The following is a 17,339-nucleotide window of genomic DNA, read 5'->3' on the forward strand; positions in this document are numbered from 1 at the left end:
GCGCGTTTGTGGGGGGCGTTTGCTATTTATTAGATGTTATCCGAGACCGTAGCCAGCCAAACGGGCAGCTACTGACCACAGACTCATTTGGAGGAACAACAGCTGCTGCTGCCCCCATTGACTTTGACATGAGTCACAAACTTGAACTTGCCGCGCGAAGCGAACAATGAATGTGAAGAAATATATATTATATGTTTAAAATACGCTCAGTGGATGATGTCAAATTTACGATGGGCAAACGATTCAATTTACTAATCAACCCAACTGCTGAGCGATTCCCGTCTTGTTCTCATTCCGAGATGACAGTGTAAACAGCTGTTAAGTGTGTGTGTTTTCTTGGATGGTTGGGGTAGAGGAAGCAGGAAGGGATTTGTAGTTAACATGTGTAGCAATGTTACGAGAATCAGACGATTGCATAATTAAAGCACATGCGTTGGGTAATAGCAACAGCAAATGTTCAGTCCCTGGAGGTACTTAAGAATATCAAGCAAGAAGAAGATTAAATACCCTTGCATATATATTTGCCTTTTGGAGAATGCTGGAGCTCTTAAATGCTGAGTTTGATGCAAATGTCTTGGAAAACATGATTATTAGAGAGAATTAAAGATAACCTTATAGGTTCTATAGGTACAGGTGTTGTATGTTATAGTAGCCCGATGTTGAAAAGGTTTTGCACGTATATAAGGAACGTAGTCAAACTTATAAATGCCTAGTTAGGCATGATATCTTGATAAGCAAAAATAAGTTAAACATAGAAGAACCTACTCTTCGACTGATCGTTCCTATGACAGCTACATGATATAGTGATCCGATCCGGCTGGTTTCGAGATATATACTGCATGAAACAGTAATCGCAAACAGAGAGAGACGGACATGACTATATTAACTCGACCGCTGATGCTGATCGATTTTATGGTTTCGAAAATCTCTCTTTCTAAGCGTTACAAATTTTATGACAAAATTAGAATATCCCTTACATAAATAAGTACTTTTTATAGCAGTAGTTTTTAACAAAGACTATAACAAAATAATTTTGAACTGTCCATTAAAAATGGTTTCAAAATAGTTTGCTGTGTTTTCATTTAGTAGATTATTTCATTTAAATTATTTGTGATAATAAGTAGCAACTATTTTCGGGCCTATTTAGTGTTGAAATCAATTTGCCCATAACTTATTTATCAGCCCTCTCAGACTCTCAGACAGACAAATAAGCCAAGTCAGTCGGGCCAAACAATGTCTTCAAGTAGATGTCAGCTGGTCTGGTCTGGTCTGGCATTTTAATGAGTCTCTATTCTACGATCAAGCACATGGCATCGCATAGCATGGCATAGGTGCCCCATTCCATTGTCATAATGCGAGTAATGCGCCGGCATTATGAAACCACGAATGGCAAAAACAACAACAGCAACAACAACAACAACGACGACGACTAACCAAGTTTGGGCATATAACTCAAGTGGCCCAGAAGAGGCAACAGCAGCAACAGCGGCAACAACATGTGGCAGCTACATCTCTACACTTGGCATGGCGCACGCGACTCGCCTTGGAATGGATTCGTACCACATGAGCTCTTGAGCAGCGAGCATAGACAAAAACCCGAATATTGTGCATAATTCAAGTGAAACAAACTCATAGAGTCTGCCCCAGTGAGAGTTCCATTGAAAAACTCAATTAAAACGGCGTCTGGCATAGAGTGTTAAGGCATTTTTGAAAGAACCTTTTCACAAGTCTGGAAATTTGTTACCTGCCAGCGAAAAATTGAACTCGAGTTGTATTGAAAATAGCAAAGCAAACAGCTGCCCAGATTCAAACAAGCGATATGCTAGTTTTCTTAGTTTCCTCAGCAGCTGTTGTAGCAAAGAATTAGATAAGAGATAAAAACAAGATAAAACCAATGCTTAATACACATATATATTATTTGTATATCTGTGGACGAGTTAGTCATTAGTTTTAAGATTTTTAGCAAGGTTTATGCAACATTTGCACAGTTGCTAAAACTAATCAACTAAGCTGGTATCTCTCTCTCTCTCTCTCCCCCTCCCTCTCTCTCGCTTCCTCTTTGTTTCTCGCTGTCGAAACGTGTTTTACGCTTAAATACATAAATTATATTTAAGTGCAATGCAATTTTTACTTGCTACGTGCTTCTACTGGGCATGTTTTTATACATTTTTACCTATTCAAAACAAAAAAAAAAGAAGCAGAATACAGTGGACTGACAAACACCTGATTGATTGAGCTTAAAGTACTTATAAGTTATTCAAATGAATTATATTGAAGTGTTCAATATTGAACAGCTCAGCTTAACTTAAAACTTAGAAACATAGTTAAAACTTTTAATTATTTAAAACATGATTTTGCACTTGATGCATGTAACTTAAAATTGTTTTTTTTTTTTGAAGAGTTTAATTTTTATACCCCGAACCCATTGAAAATGGGTAAAAAGGGTATATTGTGTGCAAAATGTAAATGTGTGTAACAGGCAGAAGCAAGCATCTCCGACCCCATAAAGTGTATATATTCTTGAACAGCATCAATAGCCGAGACGATCTAGAGAACGCGTCAAACTCAAAACCTTTAAGGGCGAGAGACTTCACATTTAGGTTCACGGTATCCCGTACTCGTTCACTCTCGACTAGAACAATAATGTATATGACTATAATTGGAAAACCCTTAAGTTTTATCATCAAACATTGAAATTTATTAAATGCACATTTCTAGCTGATTTAACTTAATATATTTGTTAACACAAAGAATTCCCTTGGTCTGGCATAATAAACAATATTTATTTGTATTTATTTAGTGCTTCTCGAGGCGCCTTCATAAACGCCCAATAAAGCTGATCTCGCAATCATACGCCCCCCCTTGCCAAGCGAAACAAGAAGACAACAAACCGCCCCCAAAACAGAAAAAAAGGGAATCAAAGAATAATATTGATAAATTATACAAACAAAGTCAAGAGAATGAAAATGGGGAAAATGCATTGCGACACTCGAAGAATAGAAACAAATGAACTGAAAATTGGGTCATTGGGCATAGGAAAACGTGTGGCAAATGCACAACAAGCGAATGACAAAACAAACAGCAGCAACTGTAAAAAAGAAAAGAAGAAAACTGTGGGAAAATGTCGTAAAAAAGAAAATGAATCATTTCTTCAAAGCTTTAGAACTTGTAAGACATTTGCCAAGTGCACTTGAAATTTGTTTCAGAACAGCTAACAAATTGTTTGATAAATTGAATAAGAAATAAATGAAATATCGAAAGGGAAACCCCAAATGGAAACGAACAAAATAAAATCTGGACAATTTTAATTAAGAAATCTCCATGTGCTGTGGAAAATTTGCCGCCTTCAACTATACAAAACAAAAGAAAGCAACAAATCCCATTTGCGGATTTGACATATTTTATTTTTATGCATCTTGAACTGTCTGCACCGCGCCTCTTAGGCAAGCGACTCGCGCCGAGACTCTATTGCGGATGCCTTGTGGATGCCACGCTGGCAGTTCCCGCTAATTTGTAGCCGTCTGCGGAGAGTAGACGCGCGGCAGGTTTTAAATTCTTGGGGCGTACACCAAAGCGGAAGCCAACGAGAAGCCAAAATATGTACAGAAAAAAAAAATAAAAATAAAAACCTGGTTGACTACTTTCCTGAATGAATAATGAGGCGGGCGTTGCAGTTGGGCCAGGCTAAATTCCACTCAATAGCGACTCCAATGAAAGATTTAAAGGAATAAAATAATGGCTGAGCAGAAAAATTGGCGTTTTAACAAGTTTATCTATTCAACAATGTGGAGGAGCATTTTTCTTATTTAAGAAAACTAATCTATACATATGAAACTGACATTTTCACGAGAAATTCCACCTGCATGTGTGGAAAAATCGTGAAAAAACGTTGCATGCAGTTTTTTGCTTAGCATCCGATCGGCCTTTAAATCATTTTCAAAGATCTTTGTGCGAATTTATGTGATACGTTCTGCAAATGCGGGTGAAAGACTTAATAAACGAAAGTTTATTCTTCAGCTTCAAGACTCTCATTGCAAAACCAAAAAGATCGGAAAGCTCGGATTCCAAAAATTGTTTCTTTATTCGATGCACTAAGAACACTAAATAGAAGTGGAGATCAATATGGTTAGACAACAATTTTCCACGGCCGCATACTTAGTAGAAAGATTATATCTAAAATTTGTAGCACAAAACGTTATACGGGCAAGGCCGGGCAATACGCGCTAGTTTTATATAAAAGAAGTACTATTTGTAAGAATTTATTGCACTTATCTTTGAAAATAGTTATATTTTATTATATATTAATGAATATTATTCTAGGTTTAAATAAAACTATTTTAATATTTGGTCCTTTACTTAGGATTTGTTAATTTTTGTTAAGCAAAAATGTTTTTTTTTTTTATAAAACAAACATGTTTTCGATGAATAATCCCTGTGTCAACTAATTATTTAGTGTTCTGTTCCAAGAAGTATACACAATTTTAAGATTGCTGAAAACCCAGATGATGCTCTTAAAAGTTACAAATGCCTCGGTATGACCTTCGCAAGCGCATAAGAGGATTGAGTTGAAGTATATAAATATGCCTAGCCTAGCCTTAAGGAAATGCGGAAGTCCGTTCGTCTGCCTATCTGCCACGTACTTGTATCTATGAGATGAATGAAAAAACTACAAGCCGCAACACATGACAGAACAAAAGAATATAATACAAATATAAACAACAATGACAACAATAAACAACAACAGAGTGGTCGACACCTGTTTAAAGTCGTTGCAGTTCTTGAAGTTCTTTGAGCTCGTTCCATGTGCGTTTGCATTGCCTCACCTCAGCTCACCTGAATTGTTTACTAAGGCCTGGCTGCGCGACCCGACAATGAACTGTCGCCCTGTCAACGTGCCCGACGTAGCCGACTTGGCATTAGACATGCCTTCGAGTTTTCCCTTTTAAAGCGAACTAATTACCAATACATGTACATTCCAGGCACATTTCCATTGATGGTGCATTGAACCAAAGGCAGGTGTTGCATGCCAACATTTGGCCTAGTTAGCTGACGACTGCTTATTTCCATTTCAAGTGGATCTCCAATTATAACTCAATTGAAGATGTCATCAGGTCTGTCTATGCGGTCTCTAAACAGCTTACACTCTGCGCCTCTTCTCTTGTTTATTGAATGCTGCTCAAGCTTAAAAAAGCGGACACGCTTTTTTTTCCTCGCCGAGGCAATTGTTTTTGTTATTGCTCTTTCGCTTTTTTGGCAACAACAATAAACTACAACTGGCACGAGTTCTCGCTTTGGCTTGTTTATAAACAAAAAAAAGCAAAAAGCAAAATTAAATCTTCTCAACTCGTTTGCCTTGAATTGCATCGAATTGAAGTTCAAATGCGGCAAAATGTTTAATTATAATTTTAGCTGCGATTTTTTGCCTCGCCATTTTTTGCGTTTACTTATGTTCTGCGAAAACGTAATAAATTATATATTTTATTTATATTATAAACGAATAATTTATGGAATGTTGATCAAAGTTCAAAGATGTAGCGCTTTTTTCTTGATTCTTTCTTGTTCAGAACTCAAACTTGTTCTTGAATACCATTAAAACAAAATTTGAATTAACTTAAGTTTTTGTAACCTATATATTTGGTTTATGTGCATATCATTCGGTTCGGGTTTTGTTTTTTATATAGAAAATATTTTGTCTGATCTAAACTAATAATAATAATTATAATTTAGCCAGGCTTGCAACGCTAAAAAGGACATTCGATCTAAGCTAACAATATTGTTTCCAATTAGACTTGCAACGCTTTAAAGCGCATGCGTAATTGTGCAGGGTATTCCACTTCAATACCCTCTAAATGTTGCTTGATGATGAATCAACTGACAAAGGGTCAAGCCCAAAAGAAACTCCAAGCTGCAAATGCAGAAGTAAAACCCAGAAGCCAAAAGACAAACAAGTATCCAAAATAAAAAGAGAGAAACAACAACTACAAAACATGGCCAAGCCGCATAACTGTGCCAAGGCCCGGCAACAACAACAACAACGAACAACAACAACAACAATGAACAAATTTTGGGCAGCGAAAATATGCAAAGTGCACAGCAAAGCAGAACCGTTAGGTGCGCTTAACGTGCGAAAGAGATGGATATAGAGAAGTTGAAAGTACGGGCGAGACGTGGAGTGGGGGCAGCTGTAATTTTAGAGCGCCAAGCAATGTTAAACGGGGGCCAAATGGACTTGAGGAAAAATAAGAAAAACTATCAAATTACAATGCATAACGCAAAAGAAGAAGAAGAAGAGGAAACAAATAAGACAAAAAGTGATGCAATGAAAAGCAACAGCAACAGGATGAACGCAGCTGCTGCTGCTGCTTCGGCTGCTGCATCTTTGAGTGGGTTTCGCATTACCAAAACGCAGCCTCAAGTGTCGCATCGCCATGTCCTAGGCCTGTTCGTTTCCTGTTGCACGCAGGTGGCCGTAACGAAGGCAACAACAACAACAACAACAAACGGAAGTACTCGTACTTGCGCTTATTCTTGCCCCCACCCCGCCCTCGCCGACTGTGATTGCTGCTTGATAAAGAAGTTGCAATCGCAATCTCCGCAAATGAATTAAAAGCAGCAACCGCTGAAAATAGAGTTAGCCCGACTAGAAAATACCCTGTAAGCAAAACTGTAATGCATGATCATGATAGCGATCTGTAAGCGTGAAAGCCTTAACTGTACTTTGTAAGATAAAAGATGCCTATTACATACAATATATACCCCTCACATCTAAACACGTATAGGGTATTTTAAAAAAAACTTCCTCAAAAGCCCAAACCAAGCCAGAGAAAACAATAAACCAAACAAAAAGCGTCGATGCCGACGTCAGCGATGGCGCCAACTGGCACAACATGGCTAAGCCAACAACAACAACAGCAACAACAACAACAACAACAAAAAGCAAATACGAATTTCGCATTTGTGCAAATGTTACAACTAAAACTCGTATACAACTGTAACTAAAACTAAAACTAAGACAAGTCATTTACTTAATTGCGTGTGCAGCAAAACAAAAACCAAGTGAAAACTGTGCAGCCGACGGCGCAATACTCTGTACACAAAGAAAAAACAGCAATTGTGGTAGTTACTCTAAAACTGTGACTTCAGAACACTCTTCTTTCTTAACTGTAAAATACATTATAAAACTTTTAAATATTTTGATTTATGTAATATTCTTCACAAATGAAATATTCAATATTTTTACATTGTGAACAGAGTATTAAGACGCCGACAAAATGAAATGCATTAAACACCAATGCAGCCCCAACCGCTTACAGTTTGAGAATCAATAACAGTTATAACATTGCGTGTGAAAGAAAGACATTCCAAGAAAAGAAATAACAAAAAGCAAAAGAATGTTAGCCTTTTTTTTTTTTTTTTTTGATTAACATAAGTATGTTAAAATAAATACACCAACAAATCGAAAAATGTTAATCGTGTGACAGATGAACGTACAGCTGGACGGCATGACAAACTCTTAGGCTCTCATGCCCTGACTAATGAGATCTACCGCTAATGTGGCCAAATAGAGAACAATCGACAGCTGCTGTTCCAAATTATTTAAAACAGTTAAAACGCACCTGTTAAAACTGTTGTGCAAAATATTTATCTAAATTTCTTTTTCGTTGCGTTTGTGCGTAGATATAACCGTTAAACGTAGCAGAATATGAAATGCATTTTTGTAAAAGCACACACACATACACACAGAGAGATCACATACAGTAGAGAAGAAGCAACAGTTAGATTTCTTGTTGTTGTTGCGCACCTTTTTCTTGATCTGCTGTTTCTGCTGCTGCGTCCGACGAACTTTGTAGAACAGGTAGTTGAGAAATGTTGTTGAATTTTATATATATTTTGAATAATTGCTGCGTTTTATTTTGTACTACTCGTGTGTTGGCCAAAACGTTGCAGTTTGTGCAATTGTTTACTGCACTTTCACTTGGCGCGCGGGCCGTGTTTATATATTTAACACTTTGCGGCTTTTTATATGAAAACACAAACGCTTGGGTTTCGTATTTTTACGCGTGCGTAACGTTGGCAACGAGTTTGCATACCATTAGGTTGTGATTTTGTTGCTTCACAAACACACGCACACCGGAACATAGGCACAGGCAGAGGCATAGGCGAGGAAACGATACGGAACGACGTAATTTACCCGCGCGCACATCCGAACCGCACAAAATATAAAACGAAAATACTGAAGTACCTGACCATTATGACCGCATTTGATAATCAGCAAAATGCCAAACTATCGATAATTCCGATAGCACCAAGTACAAATACTAAAAATGTTAATTAACATGGTAATAGCATTATGTTAAGCCCATTTTTAGTGCTAAGCTCAATTGGCGCGCAAATTTGAAAAGTAAATAGGGCAACATGTTCAACAATTTTAATCATAAGCACGATGTACTACAGGCGATTTAAGTAATTTAAGACTATACTAAAAACAATTGCTAGGATTTTACACCGGACTAGTTAGAGTTTTCCATCTTGTCCTCTGACGGGACAGTGGCATAACTATCATCATCATCCTCTTGATCCTCCACACTCTGTTCACCATCTTCATCAGTAGTATCGCTTGAGTCCTCAGATTTTGTGGTTATGCTATTGCTGCTGCTGCTGCTGCCGCTGTTGGCGGTGTTGAGAGTAGCGTTGGAGCTGCTGGAGCTGCTGGAGCCAGTGGAGCTATTGGAGCCAGTAGAGCTGGCGGCATTGGCCATCATAATCGCTTTGGTAGCCGCATTGTTACGGTTGGGGGCGGAGTTGACTGCAACATTGACCACACTGGGAGATTTGCTATTAAAGGAGCTGGAAGCCGCTTTATAGTAGGCACTGTTGGCCACACTGCTGAGCATTTCCTGCTGTCTATGAGCCGCATTCACTTGGCTTGCAATGGAAGCCAAAGCGCTGGGATTCGAGTTACCATACTTAAAGCCAGAGATGCTATTTACCGCACTCAATGAGGTGGGCGCTGCAAAGCCCATGACAGGACTGCGCCGGTCTCGCTGGTCCGACCGATTCATAGAAGCAGTCATATTTGAATCACGAAAGCCAATTTTGGGCACATTGAATGTGTCCAATTTAAATGTATGCCGGGAGGGGTTTCGATTAATGGACTTTTCCACACGCATCGTCTGCACGGGCACAATAGGTCGACGCATAACCCGGATAGGCGGTGCACCCACCTTGGCAGTTGACTCTCCGGTGATCGCATCCCCAGAATCGCCACTAATGTTCGCGGCGGTGCCATGGCTGGGTTCACAGCGCTGCTCGAAGTGCGGCATGCTGTGGGGATGGGCGTCCGGATGAAGTACGCCTTTGGCCAGACGCTGGCTAGCCGTTATTCTGGAGTGGTCCGGCAGTGGCGGCGGCACATACACGGATGGCGGCAGAATGGCATTGACGCCCAGGCCCAGACGCTGCTTGATCTCGCACATGGTCTGTTGGGCAGCCTTGCGCGCCTTCTCAGAGCCCATCTCTAGCATGTAGATAAGTTCGTTGCGATTTGTCAAATTTAGGTTAATCTTTTCGCGTATGGGCCGCAAATGCTCAATGATCGCCTCGGCCACGCGCTCCTTATACTTGGCCGTGTCCAATTGTTTGGCCTCCTCCACCACCGTCGCAATGTCCACGCCGGTAACTTGAGCATGAATATTGACCAGATTACTGACTCCGGGCCGTATTTTGGGACTGTACGAGATGTCCGAAGTGAAATCGGTGACGGCCTTCTTAATCTTCTCCTTGATTTGATCGGGTGTATCGCTTAAGTTAATGGTGCCTTTGGGATTCTGGTCAGATTTCGACATCTTCTTGGATGGTTCGCGCAAAGACAGTATACGGGAGCCATCGTTTTCCTCAATCATTGGGGTGCAAACCGGAAACATTTCACCATAGCGCGTATTAAAGTTGCGCGCCAAATGCTGTGCCAGTTGTATATGTTGCAGCTGATCGATTCCAACGGGCACATGAGTAGCTCTGCGGGCAACAAAATGGAATTAACCAAAATCCGTCAAAGCCTCCCATGCACTGGGCAAGCACTTACTTGTAGAGCATAATGTCTGCCGCCTGCAGCACCGGATAGACAAACAAGCCGAGGGGCACATCCCGAACCATACGCGACTTTTCCTTGAACTGCGGCAGCTGGGCCAAGCGCGGCATTGTGGTCAGCGAGTTGAGTATCCAGTTAAGTTCGCTGTGCTCCATCACGGCGGACTGCACGAACAGCGTGCTTTGGGCGGGATCAACGCCGCAGGCGAGCAGCGTGGCGGCCATCGTGAAGATGTTCTCTCGCAGCAGAGGCGGGTTATGCGGCATTGTAATCGAATGCATGTCAACGATGCAAATGGTTACATTTTCACGGGATTTCTGCAGCTGCGTCCATTTGCGCACCGCGCCCAAATAGTTGCCCAGATGCAGTGAGCCCGTTGGCTGAATGCCGCTGAAGATTTTCCGCGGCCAGCGTTGATTCTGCTGCAATGCGAGGCGATTCAAGCTATTTTCTGTTACATCATAGGCAACATGCCACTCACCGCAGGGCCCTGGATCTGGTCCTGGTCGACCGTTTGCGACTTCTTCTGTAACTTACTAGCTATGCAGGACTGACTCGTGGGCGGTGTGGGCATTCGTTCCCTGGGAGCAGTTCCGGATGATTGGATTTGACTGGCATTTAGCAAACGCTTGGCCAACGACATTCGACGTGTGACACGCGTTAGACGGTTGGCACGATTTACATTAAATTTACCAACGCGAAACATTGCAAGTGTTCTTAATTTTGTACTTTTATCTAGTCGGATTTGTTTGTAATACAAAAAAATGGAAAAATAATTGACGCTGGATAAAACAAAATAACACCTTGACTCTGCTGCTAAATTTTGACAACACTTGTTTAAAACTGAGCATATGATAGGAGTGACCATACTGACTATGTATTTACAAATTTCTGTTTAGTATTTCGATATATCGAGCAGCTGTGCTTACGATATTTCAACAAATATCGATAATAAATTACGAATAGCGATAGTTGTTGGCAATAGGCGCGCACATCATTTAAAACGCACTTTTATTCTAAACATATTAAACAGGTCGTCAACTACATAGTATTGTTTTGTATTCTATATATTGATCGGAGATGTTTCGTTAGAGTTGCACATTGAGAATTTCAAACAAGTGTAGAGGTTTATATAGCGAATTCCGTTAGCCCATAAGCAGCAAGGAAAGTGCAATGGGATTGAATCTAGAAATTTATAGGCTTTCCAAATGCGGCCGCCACGTTGGCCTCACGTAATGCCTCAGCGCAGGTCTGCAGGAAAGAACAGAAAGAATAATTACAATCCAATTGTTATAGCATTGATAATTCTTCGAGCTTACCGGATGCGCATGACAGACACGAGCAATATCCTCCGACGAAGCTCCATACTCCATGGCCAGAACGGCCTCATTGATAAGCTCGCCGGCGACGGGGCCAATGATGTGCGTGCCCAGCACGCGGTCCGTTGCCTTATCAGCCAGCACTTTGACGAAGCCATCGGTTTCGTTGTTCGTCTTAGCACGAGAGTTCGCCAGGAAGGGGAACTTGCCGACTTTGTAGGCAACACCCTCTTGCTTAAGTGCCTCCTCTGATTTGCCAACCCACGCGACCTCAGGGTGTGTATAGACCACGCTGGGCACGCAATTGTAGTCAATGTGCACGTGTCCGCCTTGGATGCCCTCAATGGTGATCAAACCCTCATCCTCGGCCTTGTGCGCCAACATTGGTCCATGAATGCAATCGCCAATGGCGTAAATGTTCGGCACCACCGTCTGGAAGGTGGCATTGACGGGAATACGACCGCGATCGTCCTTAACAATGCCTACAGCCTCCAGACCAAGACCTTCTGTGTAGGGGCGACGTCCCACGCTCACCAACAGGGTGTCACACTGAATCTCTTCCTTGGCACCAGACTTGGCATCCTCCACAGAGACTGTGACACTGTTACCGCTGCGCGTGGCACCCATCACTTTGGTGCCCAGCTTGAACTTGAGCCCCTGCTTGGTGAGCACCTTCTGGAAGGTCTTGGAAACCTCGTTGTCAATACCAACGCCGCCAATGGTGTCCATGAATTCAATGGCAGTAACCTCAGCGCCCAGACGCGACCACACTGAGCCGAGCTCCAAGCCAATAACTCCAGCACCAATCACGACCATATGCTTGGGCACTTGGGCTAGCTTGAGGGCGCCAGTGCTGCTCACAATTACCTCCTCATCAATCTGCAAAGTGCGAATGTTCTTAGAGTCCACACTGGACAAGACAACTGCCGGTTTTCATGCGCTTACAGTGATTCCCGGGAATGGAGTAACCTCAGAGCCGGTGGCAATCAGTATATTCTTGGTCTTAACGGTCTCAGTGGTGCCGTCGTTCTTCGTCACCTTCACCTCATTGGGATTGACAATGCTGCCGAAACCCGTCAGCTGTGTGACTTTATTTTTCTTAAAAAGCATGGCAATGCCGCCGGTGAGCGCTTTCACCGCATTCGTCTTCTGGCCCATGAGCTTCTCCAGATCGAGTGAGACAGTGCCGCAGTTAATGCCGCGATTGGCCAAATCGCCTGAATGGGCCATGTGATAGTAGTGTGAATTGTTTAACAAAGCTTTCGAGGGAATGCAGCCCACATTCAGACAGGTGCCGCCCAGAGTAGCCTCCTTCTCTACGCTGACGGCCTTCATGCCCATCTGGGCAGCCTTAATGGCAGCCACATAGCCTCCGGGTCCAGAGCCAATCACTACAATATCCGCCTCATGTGTGCTGGAGTAGCATCGAGAATTTAATGCACCCAGAATAGCGGCATTGGTGCGCAGCGGTGTCTAAAAGGGAAAGAAGGGATTAAACTGTAATGCAGATGGTCACACTTGGTTTCCTTTTTTTTTTTAATGTTTGTTGTGTTTACGCTAATCGATGGCACTTAACACACATATTTTGATTATAATTTGGCTTTATATCAACTGTGTCAGCTGATAATTGGCCTAATGAACGACCTTGACACTGGAGTACGCACTGTTTTTGACGTCACAACGATCGACTAATGCATTTAATGCCAAAGTTATGACCTATTTAGGTTAGAATTGCATAACCCCCCTCGAGAGTACGTTTGATATTGAAGCCATTTGTGTGTTTGTACCTTGGCTACAGCTGTCAGAGTTCTGCGTAATGTCGACTGCATTGCTGGTCAATTGGTAGAATATGTTGCCCTATAAATCAAAAACACTAATGTGACGTTATTTTCAATGTTCCACTGAAAATACACGATACTGCGCTAGAACACGGCAAACTGCGGATGATGACTGGCCAATATATCGATAGTGGCTGGGTTTCGATGACATTATTAATCGAGAATGCGTTTATTCTTTTAAGCGCCTTTGGTATTTATTTCGTCACGTTCATGGTATATATTTAGTTATTCGCTGGCTGGGCACACTTGTACGCGAACACAACAAGATGGCGAGAGTCTCGTCTGCAAATTGAATAGAAAAAATCGCAATAAAACGTGAAAAATAATTGATTAAATATACATAAAAGTGTCAAGCGGCCGCAATAACAAGTTGAGCGTATATTGCTCGCTTTTTGTGTATGCGGCAGCATCCGATAGCAAGTTGCGAAAGTTGCTACGCTGCCTGGCCTTGTTGTTGCTGCTGCTGCTGCTGCTTCTACTTTGTTGTTGTTGTTGTTGTCAGTGTGAGTGTGTGCCTAACTAACTGACTGTGTCCTAGCTCCTCGGCCTGTGGCTCTGCCGTTTAGCCGTAAAATGATGAACAACTACGGCAACATAATGATGGACTCACCCAGATCCTCACCACACGGCGGTCGATCGCCTGTGGTGGCGCGACAGGACTCGTCGGGAACGCTGAAAACGACGATATCCTTGGGTAAGACGCCGACGATAATACACACGGGTCCGTTCTACTCAATGAAGGAGCCACCGGCGAAAGCTGAGTTAACGGGCGACAAGGATCTCATGACCGAATATGGACTGCATCACACGCTGACCAAATTTAAGGAGAAGAAATTTAAGGAATCCCTGGCATCCTTTCTGCCCAACATACCCGGCATCAATGACCTCATCACGCATCCCGTCGAAAATAGCACGCTGCGCAGCGTCATCGAAAAGCCACCAATCGGTGGCAAGGAGCTACTTCCATTGACTGCAGTGCAGTTAGCCGGCTTCCGATTGCATCCAGGACCGGTAAGCATCAGCTTCAATAATTCATATACTCTCTCATGCTAATTATTTCGATTGCTTTGGGTCGCAGCTGCCGGAACAGTACCGCACCACATATGCAACACCTGCGCGCAAACACAAAAACAAGCACAAAAAGCACAAACACAAAGACGGAATTACCACTGGCGGGCCGGAGTCAACGCTGCTAGGTAAGTTAGCCGTAAATTGATGATATACATCATGAATGCGTCGCTTATCACATAACTCTGTAGATTCTGCTGGCCTGGAGACGTACGAGAAGAAGCACAAAAAACAAAAGCGCCACGAGGATGACAAGGAACGCAAGAAACGCAAAAAGGAGAAAAAACGCAAAAAGAAGAATCAAAGCCCCGAGCCAGGCGCAGCACTGGGCATCGGTGTGCCCAGTGGCGGCGGTGCTGTCGCCGCCGGCATGGGCGGACCAGTGATGGGTGCCACCGCTGGCATGTCCAATCCAATGGCAACAGCTGGCGTGGGCGTTGGCGTTGGCATGAATGCGGGCATGGGCCTAAACAGTTTTCCCACGTCGCTGCAAATGCAACAACAGCTCCCCATGCAGCATCAGCAGCAACAGATGCCCAGTGGGGCGTTATTGGGCTCTGTTTTGGGCACCAGTGGCGGCGGCGCTGGAGGCAGCGCTGGTAATGCCAGTGGCGGCCCAGGTAGCTTATTAATGTCACAGTTTTAGGTGATATCCATTAGTTAATAGACTTGGCTCATTACCTCTCACAAACCACACACACATACACACACACACACACACACACGCATGCACACACACGTCTATAGCCTACACACAAAAAAGAAAAACAAAACAAATGTGTCACTAATGCACACTAAATGCAATTTCTCGATAACGTTTCGTGTCTAGTTCTTAATTTATTAAGAGAATAATTATGATTATTGTAAAATAGTTTTATATTGTAATTAGCAAACTTTTCGTTCGTTTTACATTGCTAGCTTAATGAGATTTATTTAATGCAAATTATGGTACAAAATGCAAAATTTTCGCTCTAGATTCCAGTAATTACCCCTCCATGCCAAGACCCACTACTGTACACATATATATATACCATATATTACTTTCTAGCAGTTATTTCTTTCGATTTTGCTTACAATTTGGTGTAGCTACAGTATTTTTCTTTATTTGCAATTGTTTGTTCTTCCAGCATGTTTGTAAGAAAAGAGAAGAAAGTAAGCTGAGATTCAACAAAACAAAAACCTGTACTATAAGTAATTAATTGTATATGTAAGCGCCAAATACAATAATAAACGGCATGAAAGTGTTACTCAATGTTTCTTTAAGCGCGTTTAAGCACGCGGGCGACCAACAGTTGGCAGCTTTCAGCTAACAGCTGCCGTTGAAATGTACATAAAAATACCAAAAAGTGCAGTAGTTTTTCAACAGCTGTGTCACCATGCTAACAGCTGATAAGTAACGGTGCTACCAGACTATCTGAAACGCATCCCCCAGTAGATATACATAAATAAATTATCAGTGAATGAATATTTGTAATAAATAGATAACCTACAGTAGTAAACTGGCATTTAAGGGTTTCGGTCCAAACGCCTCTTCAACAGTTAAAGCGAAACTAACAGAATGTATAAACAAACGTGCACCAACTTGCTGAATCTTACACCTGTAGAGGTCACTGCCTGGCTAAACAGTTTCGATTCCGTTATTTCTGATTGTGATGGTGAGTGTGTGAATTTATCAATGAAGGATGCGGGGCCAATGTAAATTGCGTAATTCTGGAAGTTAAGACTACTTTTCTAAAAAGCAGGCGGTCACGTCACTTTTTCCCTTTATGTCGTCTGTCAAAACTTACATGCACATGTATTTATGGGTATGTGTGTGTGTGTGTGTGTCGCCGCGCAAATTTCAATGTCAAATTACAATGTCAGTTGGGTGCGGCGATCTTGACACTTGAAAGCTGCTACAATTGACGAAAATACGATTATTGATGTTTTAAAGTTTATGGCGTATTCTATTACCCTTTGGGAAACTTTTTCATAAATAATAATAACAGTCGAAGCATTTTGAGATATTATAATGAATATTATATAATGTTATATATATAGGAGTTCTGTGGGTATATGGAAATGCAATTGGCGGATCCGTGGATACCATGAATCAATTGAAGAAAATGGGAAAGAGCATTTATTTCTGCACAAATAATTCGACAAAAACGCGTGCAGAGCTGCTGGCCAAAGGTGTGGAGCTGGGCTTTCACATTACTGAGGACGGCATTATATCGACAGCCCATGCAACAGCCGAGTACCTGAAGCATCGCAACTTTAACAAGTGCGTCTATATTATTGGTTCGGAAGGCATTGCCCAGGAACTAGATGCAGTTGGCATACGGCATACACGTGTTGGGCCAGATGTAATGCAAGGTAATCTGGGCGAGTTTATGGCGAAGCATTTAAAGCTAGATTCGAACATTGGCGCCGTTGTGGTCGGATTTGATGAGCATTTCAGTTTTCCCAAAATGACAAAAGCTGCATCCTACCTGAGCGATCCAAACTGTTTGTTTATTGCAACCAATACAGATGAACGTTTTCCTATGCCTTCTTTTGTTGTGCCTGGAAGCGGAAGCTTTGTAAATGCCATTAAAACGTGTGCGGAGCGGGAACCCTTTGTTATTGGGAAACCAAATCCGGCCATATGCGAGGCGCTGATTAAGCAGAAGAAGATCGATCCCGCGCGGACTCTTATGATTGGCGATCGTGCCAATACGGACATTCTCCTGGGATATAATTGTGGATTTCAGACACTGCTGGTGGGCACGGGCATTCATCGCTTGTGCGATGTGCAGCGATGGAAGATTAGCACGAACCCGGAGGACAAGAAGCTGATACCGGATGTGTACCTGCCGAAATTGGGGGACCTGCTGCCAGCCATTGTGAACACCATGACACATGGAAGTTATTAATTTGTATTTGTTTTTCATATTTATTCAGCTAATGGATTCCGCTCAGGGACGCTACTAAAATTAACAATAGAAGGGAATTTATTTTTAACAACACGTTACATAAATTTATAGTACAATTTACAATAAAACTACA

At 42.1% G+C, this 17,339-nt stretch overlaps 5 protein-coding genes across 9 annotated transcripts in view; 2 read left to right on the top strand and 3 right to left on the bottom strand.

The window, feature by feature from the left end:
- The window catches only part of LOC115770234 (rab11 family-interacting protein 4B), a 53,398-nt gene extending 45,191 nt beyond the window's left edge, over positions 1 to 8,207 (bottom strand). For 2 of the 4 annotated variants that reach the window (XM_030715465.1, XM_030715450.1), the window contains exon 1: positions 7,802 to 8,207. The gene's annotated coding sequence lies outside the window, so the exon portion shown is untranslated. The remainder of the gene's footprint in view (positions 1 to 7,801) is intronic. The other 2 variants (XM_030715481.1, XM_030715473.1) reach the window with 1 other exon arrangement.
- Positions 8,208 to 8,412: 205 nt separating this feature from the next.
- LOC115767419 lies at positions 8,413 to 10,911 on the bottom strand. Of its 2 annotated transcripts, none has more exons than XM_030711707.1 (3): positions 10,569 to 10,911; positions 10,082 to 10,506; positions 8,413 to 10,014 (listed from the first exon to the last, which is right to left on the bottom strand). In XM_030711707.1, the coding sequence occupies exons 1-3, from the start codon at positions 10,791 to 10,793 to the stop codon at positions 8,511 to 8,513; spliced, it is 2,154 nt and encodes a 717-aa protein (XP_030567567.1). In that variant the 5' UTR covers positions 10,794 to 10,911; the 3' UTR covers positions 8,413 to 8,510. The 2 variants fall into 2 exon arrangements, with proteins under 2 accessions (XP_030567567.1, XP_030567558.1); XM_030711698.1 differs by having other exon boundaries at positions 10,082 to 10,509.
- A 225-nt stretch (positions 10,912 to 11,136) lies between these two features.
- Positions 11,137 to 13,350, bottom strand: LOC115766527 (dihydrolipoyl dehydrogenase, mitochondrial). The gene is made up of 4 exons (XM_030710497.1): positions 13,194 to 13,350; positions 12,352 to 12,879; positions 11,407 to 12,285; positions 11,137 to 11,338 (listed from the first exon to the last, which is right to left on the bottom strand). Exons 1-4 carry the CDS (start codon positions 13,233 to 13,235, stop codon positions 11,273 to 11,275), a joined length of 1,515 nt encoding a protein of 504 aa, XP_030566357.1. The 5' UTR covers positions 13,236 to 13,350; the 3' UTR covers positions 11,137 to 11,272.
- A 124-nt stretch (positions 13,351 to 13,474) lies between these two features.
- LOC115766536 (mediator of RNA polymerase II transcription subunit 19) lies at positions 13,475 to 15,536 on the top strand. The gene is made up of 3 exons (XM_030710508.1): positions 13,475 to 14,255; positions 14,323 to 14,440; positions 14,504 to 15,536. Exons 1-3 carry the CDS (start codon positions 13,818 to 13,820, stop codon positions 14,956 to 14,958), a joined length of 1,011 nt encoding a protein of 336 aa, XP_030566368.1. The 5' UTR covers positions 13,475 to 13,817; the 3' UTR covers positions 14,959 to 15,536.
- Positions 15,537 to 15,739: 203 nt separating this feature from the next.
- On the top strand, positions 15,740 to 17,319 carry LOC115767714 (glycerol-3-phosphate phosphatase). The gene is made up of 2 exons (XM_030712018.1): positions 15,740 to 15,967; positions 16,353 to 17,319. Exons 1-2 carry the CDS (start codon positions 15,871 to 15,873, stop codon positions 17,204 to 17,206), a joined length of 951 nt encoding a protein of 316 aa, XP_030567878.1. The 5' UTR covers positions 15,740 to 15,870; the 3' UTR covers positions 17,207 to 17,319.
- Positions 17,320 to 17,339: the final 20 nt, after the last annotated feature.

This window comes from Drosophila novamexicana, unplaced genomic scaffold (genome assembly GCF_003285875.2).
Source record: "Drosophila novamexicana strain 15010-1031.04,08,12 unplaced genomic scaffold, DnovRS2.1 tig00000009-arrow-pilon, whole genome shotgun sequence".
NCBI classification, from domain to species: domain Eukaryota; kingdom Metazoa; phylum Arthropoda; class Insecta; order Diptera; family Drosophilidae; genus Drosophila; species Drosophila novamexicana.

Excerpts from the sequence above, each read along its gene's own strand:
- LOC115767419 (XM_030711698.1), bottom strand. The coding sequence starts at position 10,793 with ATGTTTCGCGTTGGTAAATTTAATGTAAATCGTGCCAACCGTCTAACG. Across the intron at positions 10,510-10,568 it reads ACCAGATCCAGGGCCCTGCG|CAGAATCAACGCTGGCCGCG; the intron begins GTGAGTGGCATG and ends CTCGCATTGCAG. Across the intron at positions 10,015-10,081 it reads GCAGACATTATGCTCTACAA|AGCTACTCATGTGCCCGTTG; the intron begins GTAAGTGCTTGC and ends TGTTGCCCGCAG.
- LOC115766536 (XM_030710508.1), top strand. The coding sequence starts at position 13,818 with ATGATGAACAACTACGGCAACATAATGATGGACTCACCCAGATCCTCA. Across the intron at positions 14,256-14,322 it reads TCCGATTGCATCCAGGACCG|CTGCCGGAACAGTACCGCAC; the intron begins GTAAGCATCAGC and ends TTTGGGTCGCAG. Across the intron at positions 14,441-14,503 it reads GCCGGAGTCAACGCTGCTAG|ATTCTGCTGGCCTGGAGACG; the intron begins GTAAGTTAGCCG and ends ATAACTCTGTAG.
- LOC115767714 (XM_030712018.1), top strand. The coding sequence starts at position 15,871 with ATGTATAAACAAACGTGCACCAACTTGCTGAATCTTACACCTGTAGAG. Across the intron at positions 15,968-16,352 it reads CGTTATTTCTGATTGTGATG|GAGTTCTGTGGGTATATGGA; the intron begins GTGAGTGTGTGA and ends TTATATATATAG.
- LOC115766527 (XM_030710497.1), bottom strand. The coding sequence starts at position 13,235 with ATGCAGTCGACATTACGCAGAACTCTGACAGCTGTAGCCAAG. Across the intron at positions 12,880-13,193 it reads CTCTGACAGCTGTAGCCAAG|ACACCGCTGCGCACCAATGC; the intron begins GTACAAACACAC and ends TTTCCCTTTTAG. Across the intron at positions 12,286-12,351 it reads CTCCATTCCCGGGAATCACT|ATTGATGAGGAGGTAATTGT; the intron begins GTAAGCGCATGA and ends CGCACTTTGCAG.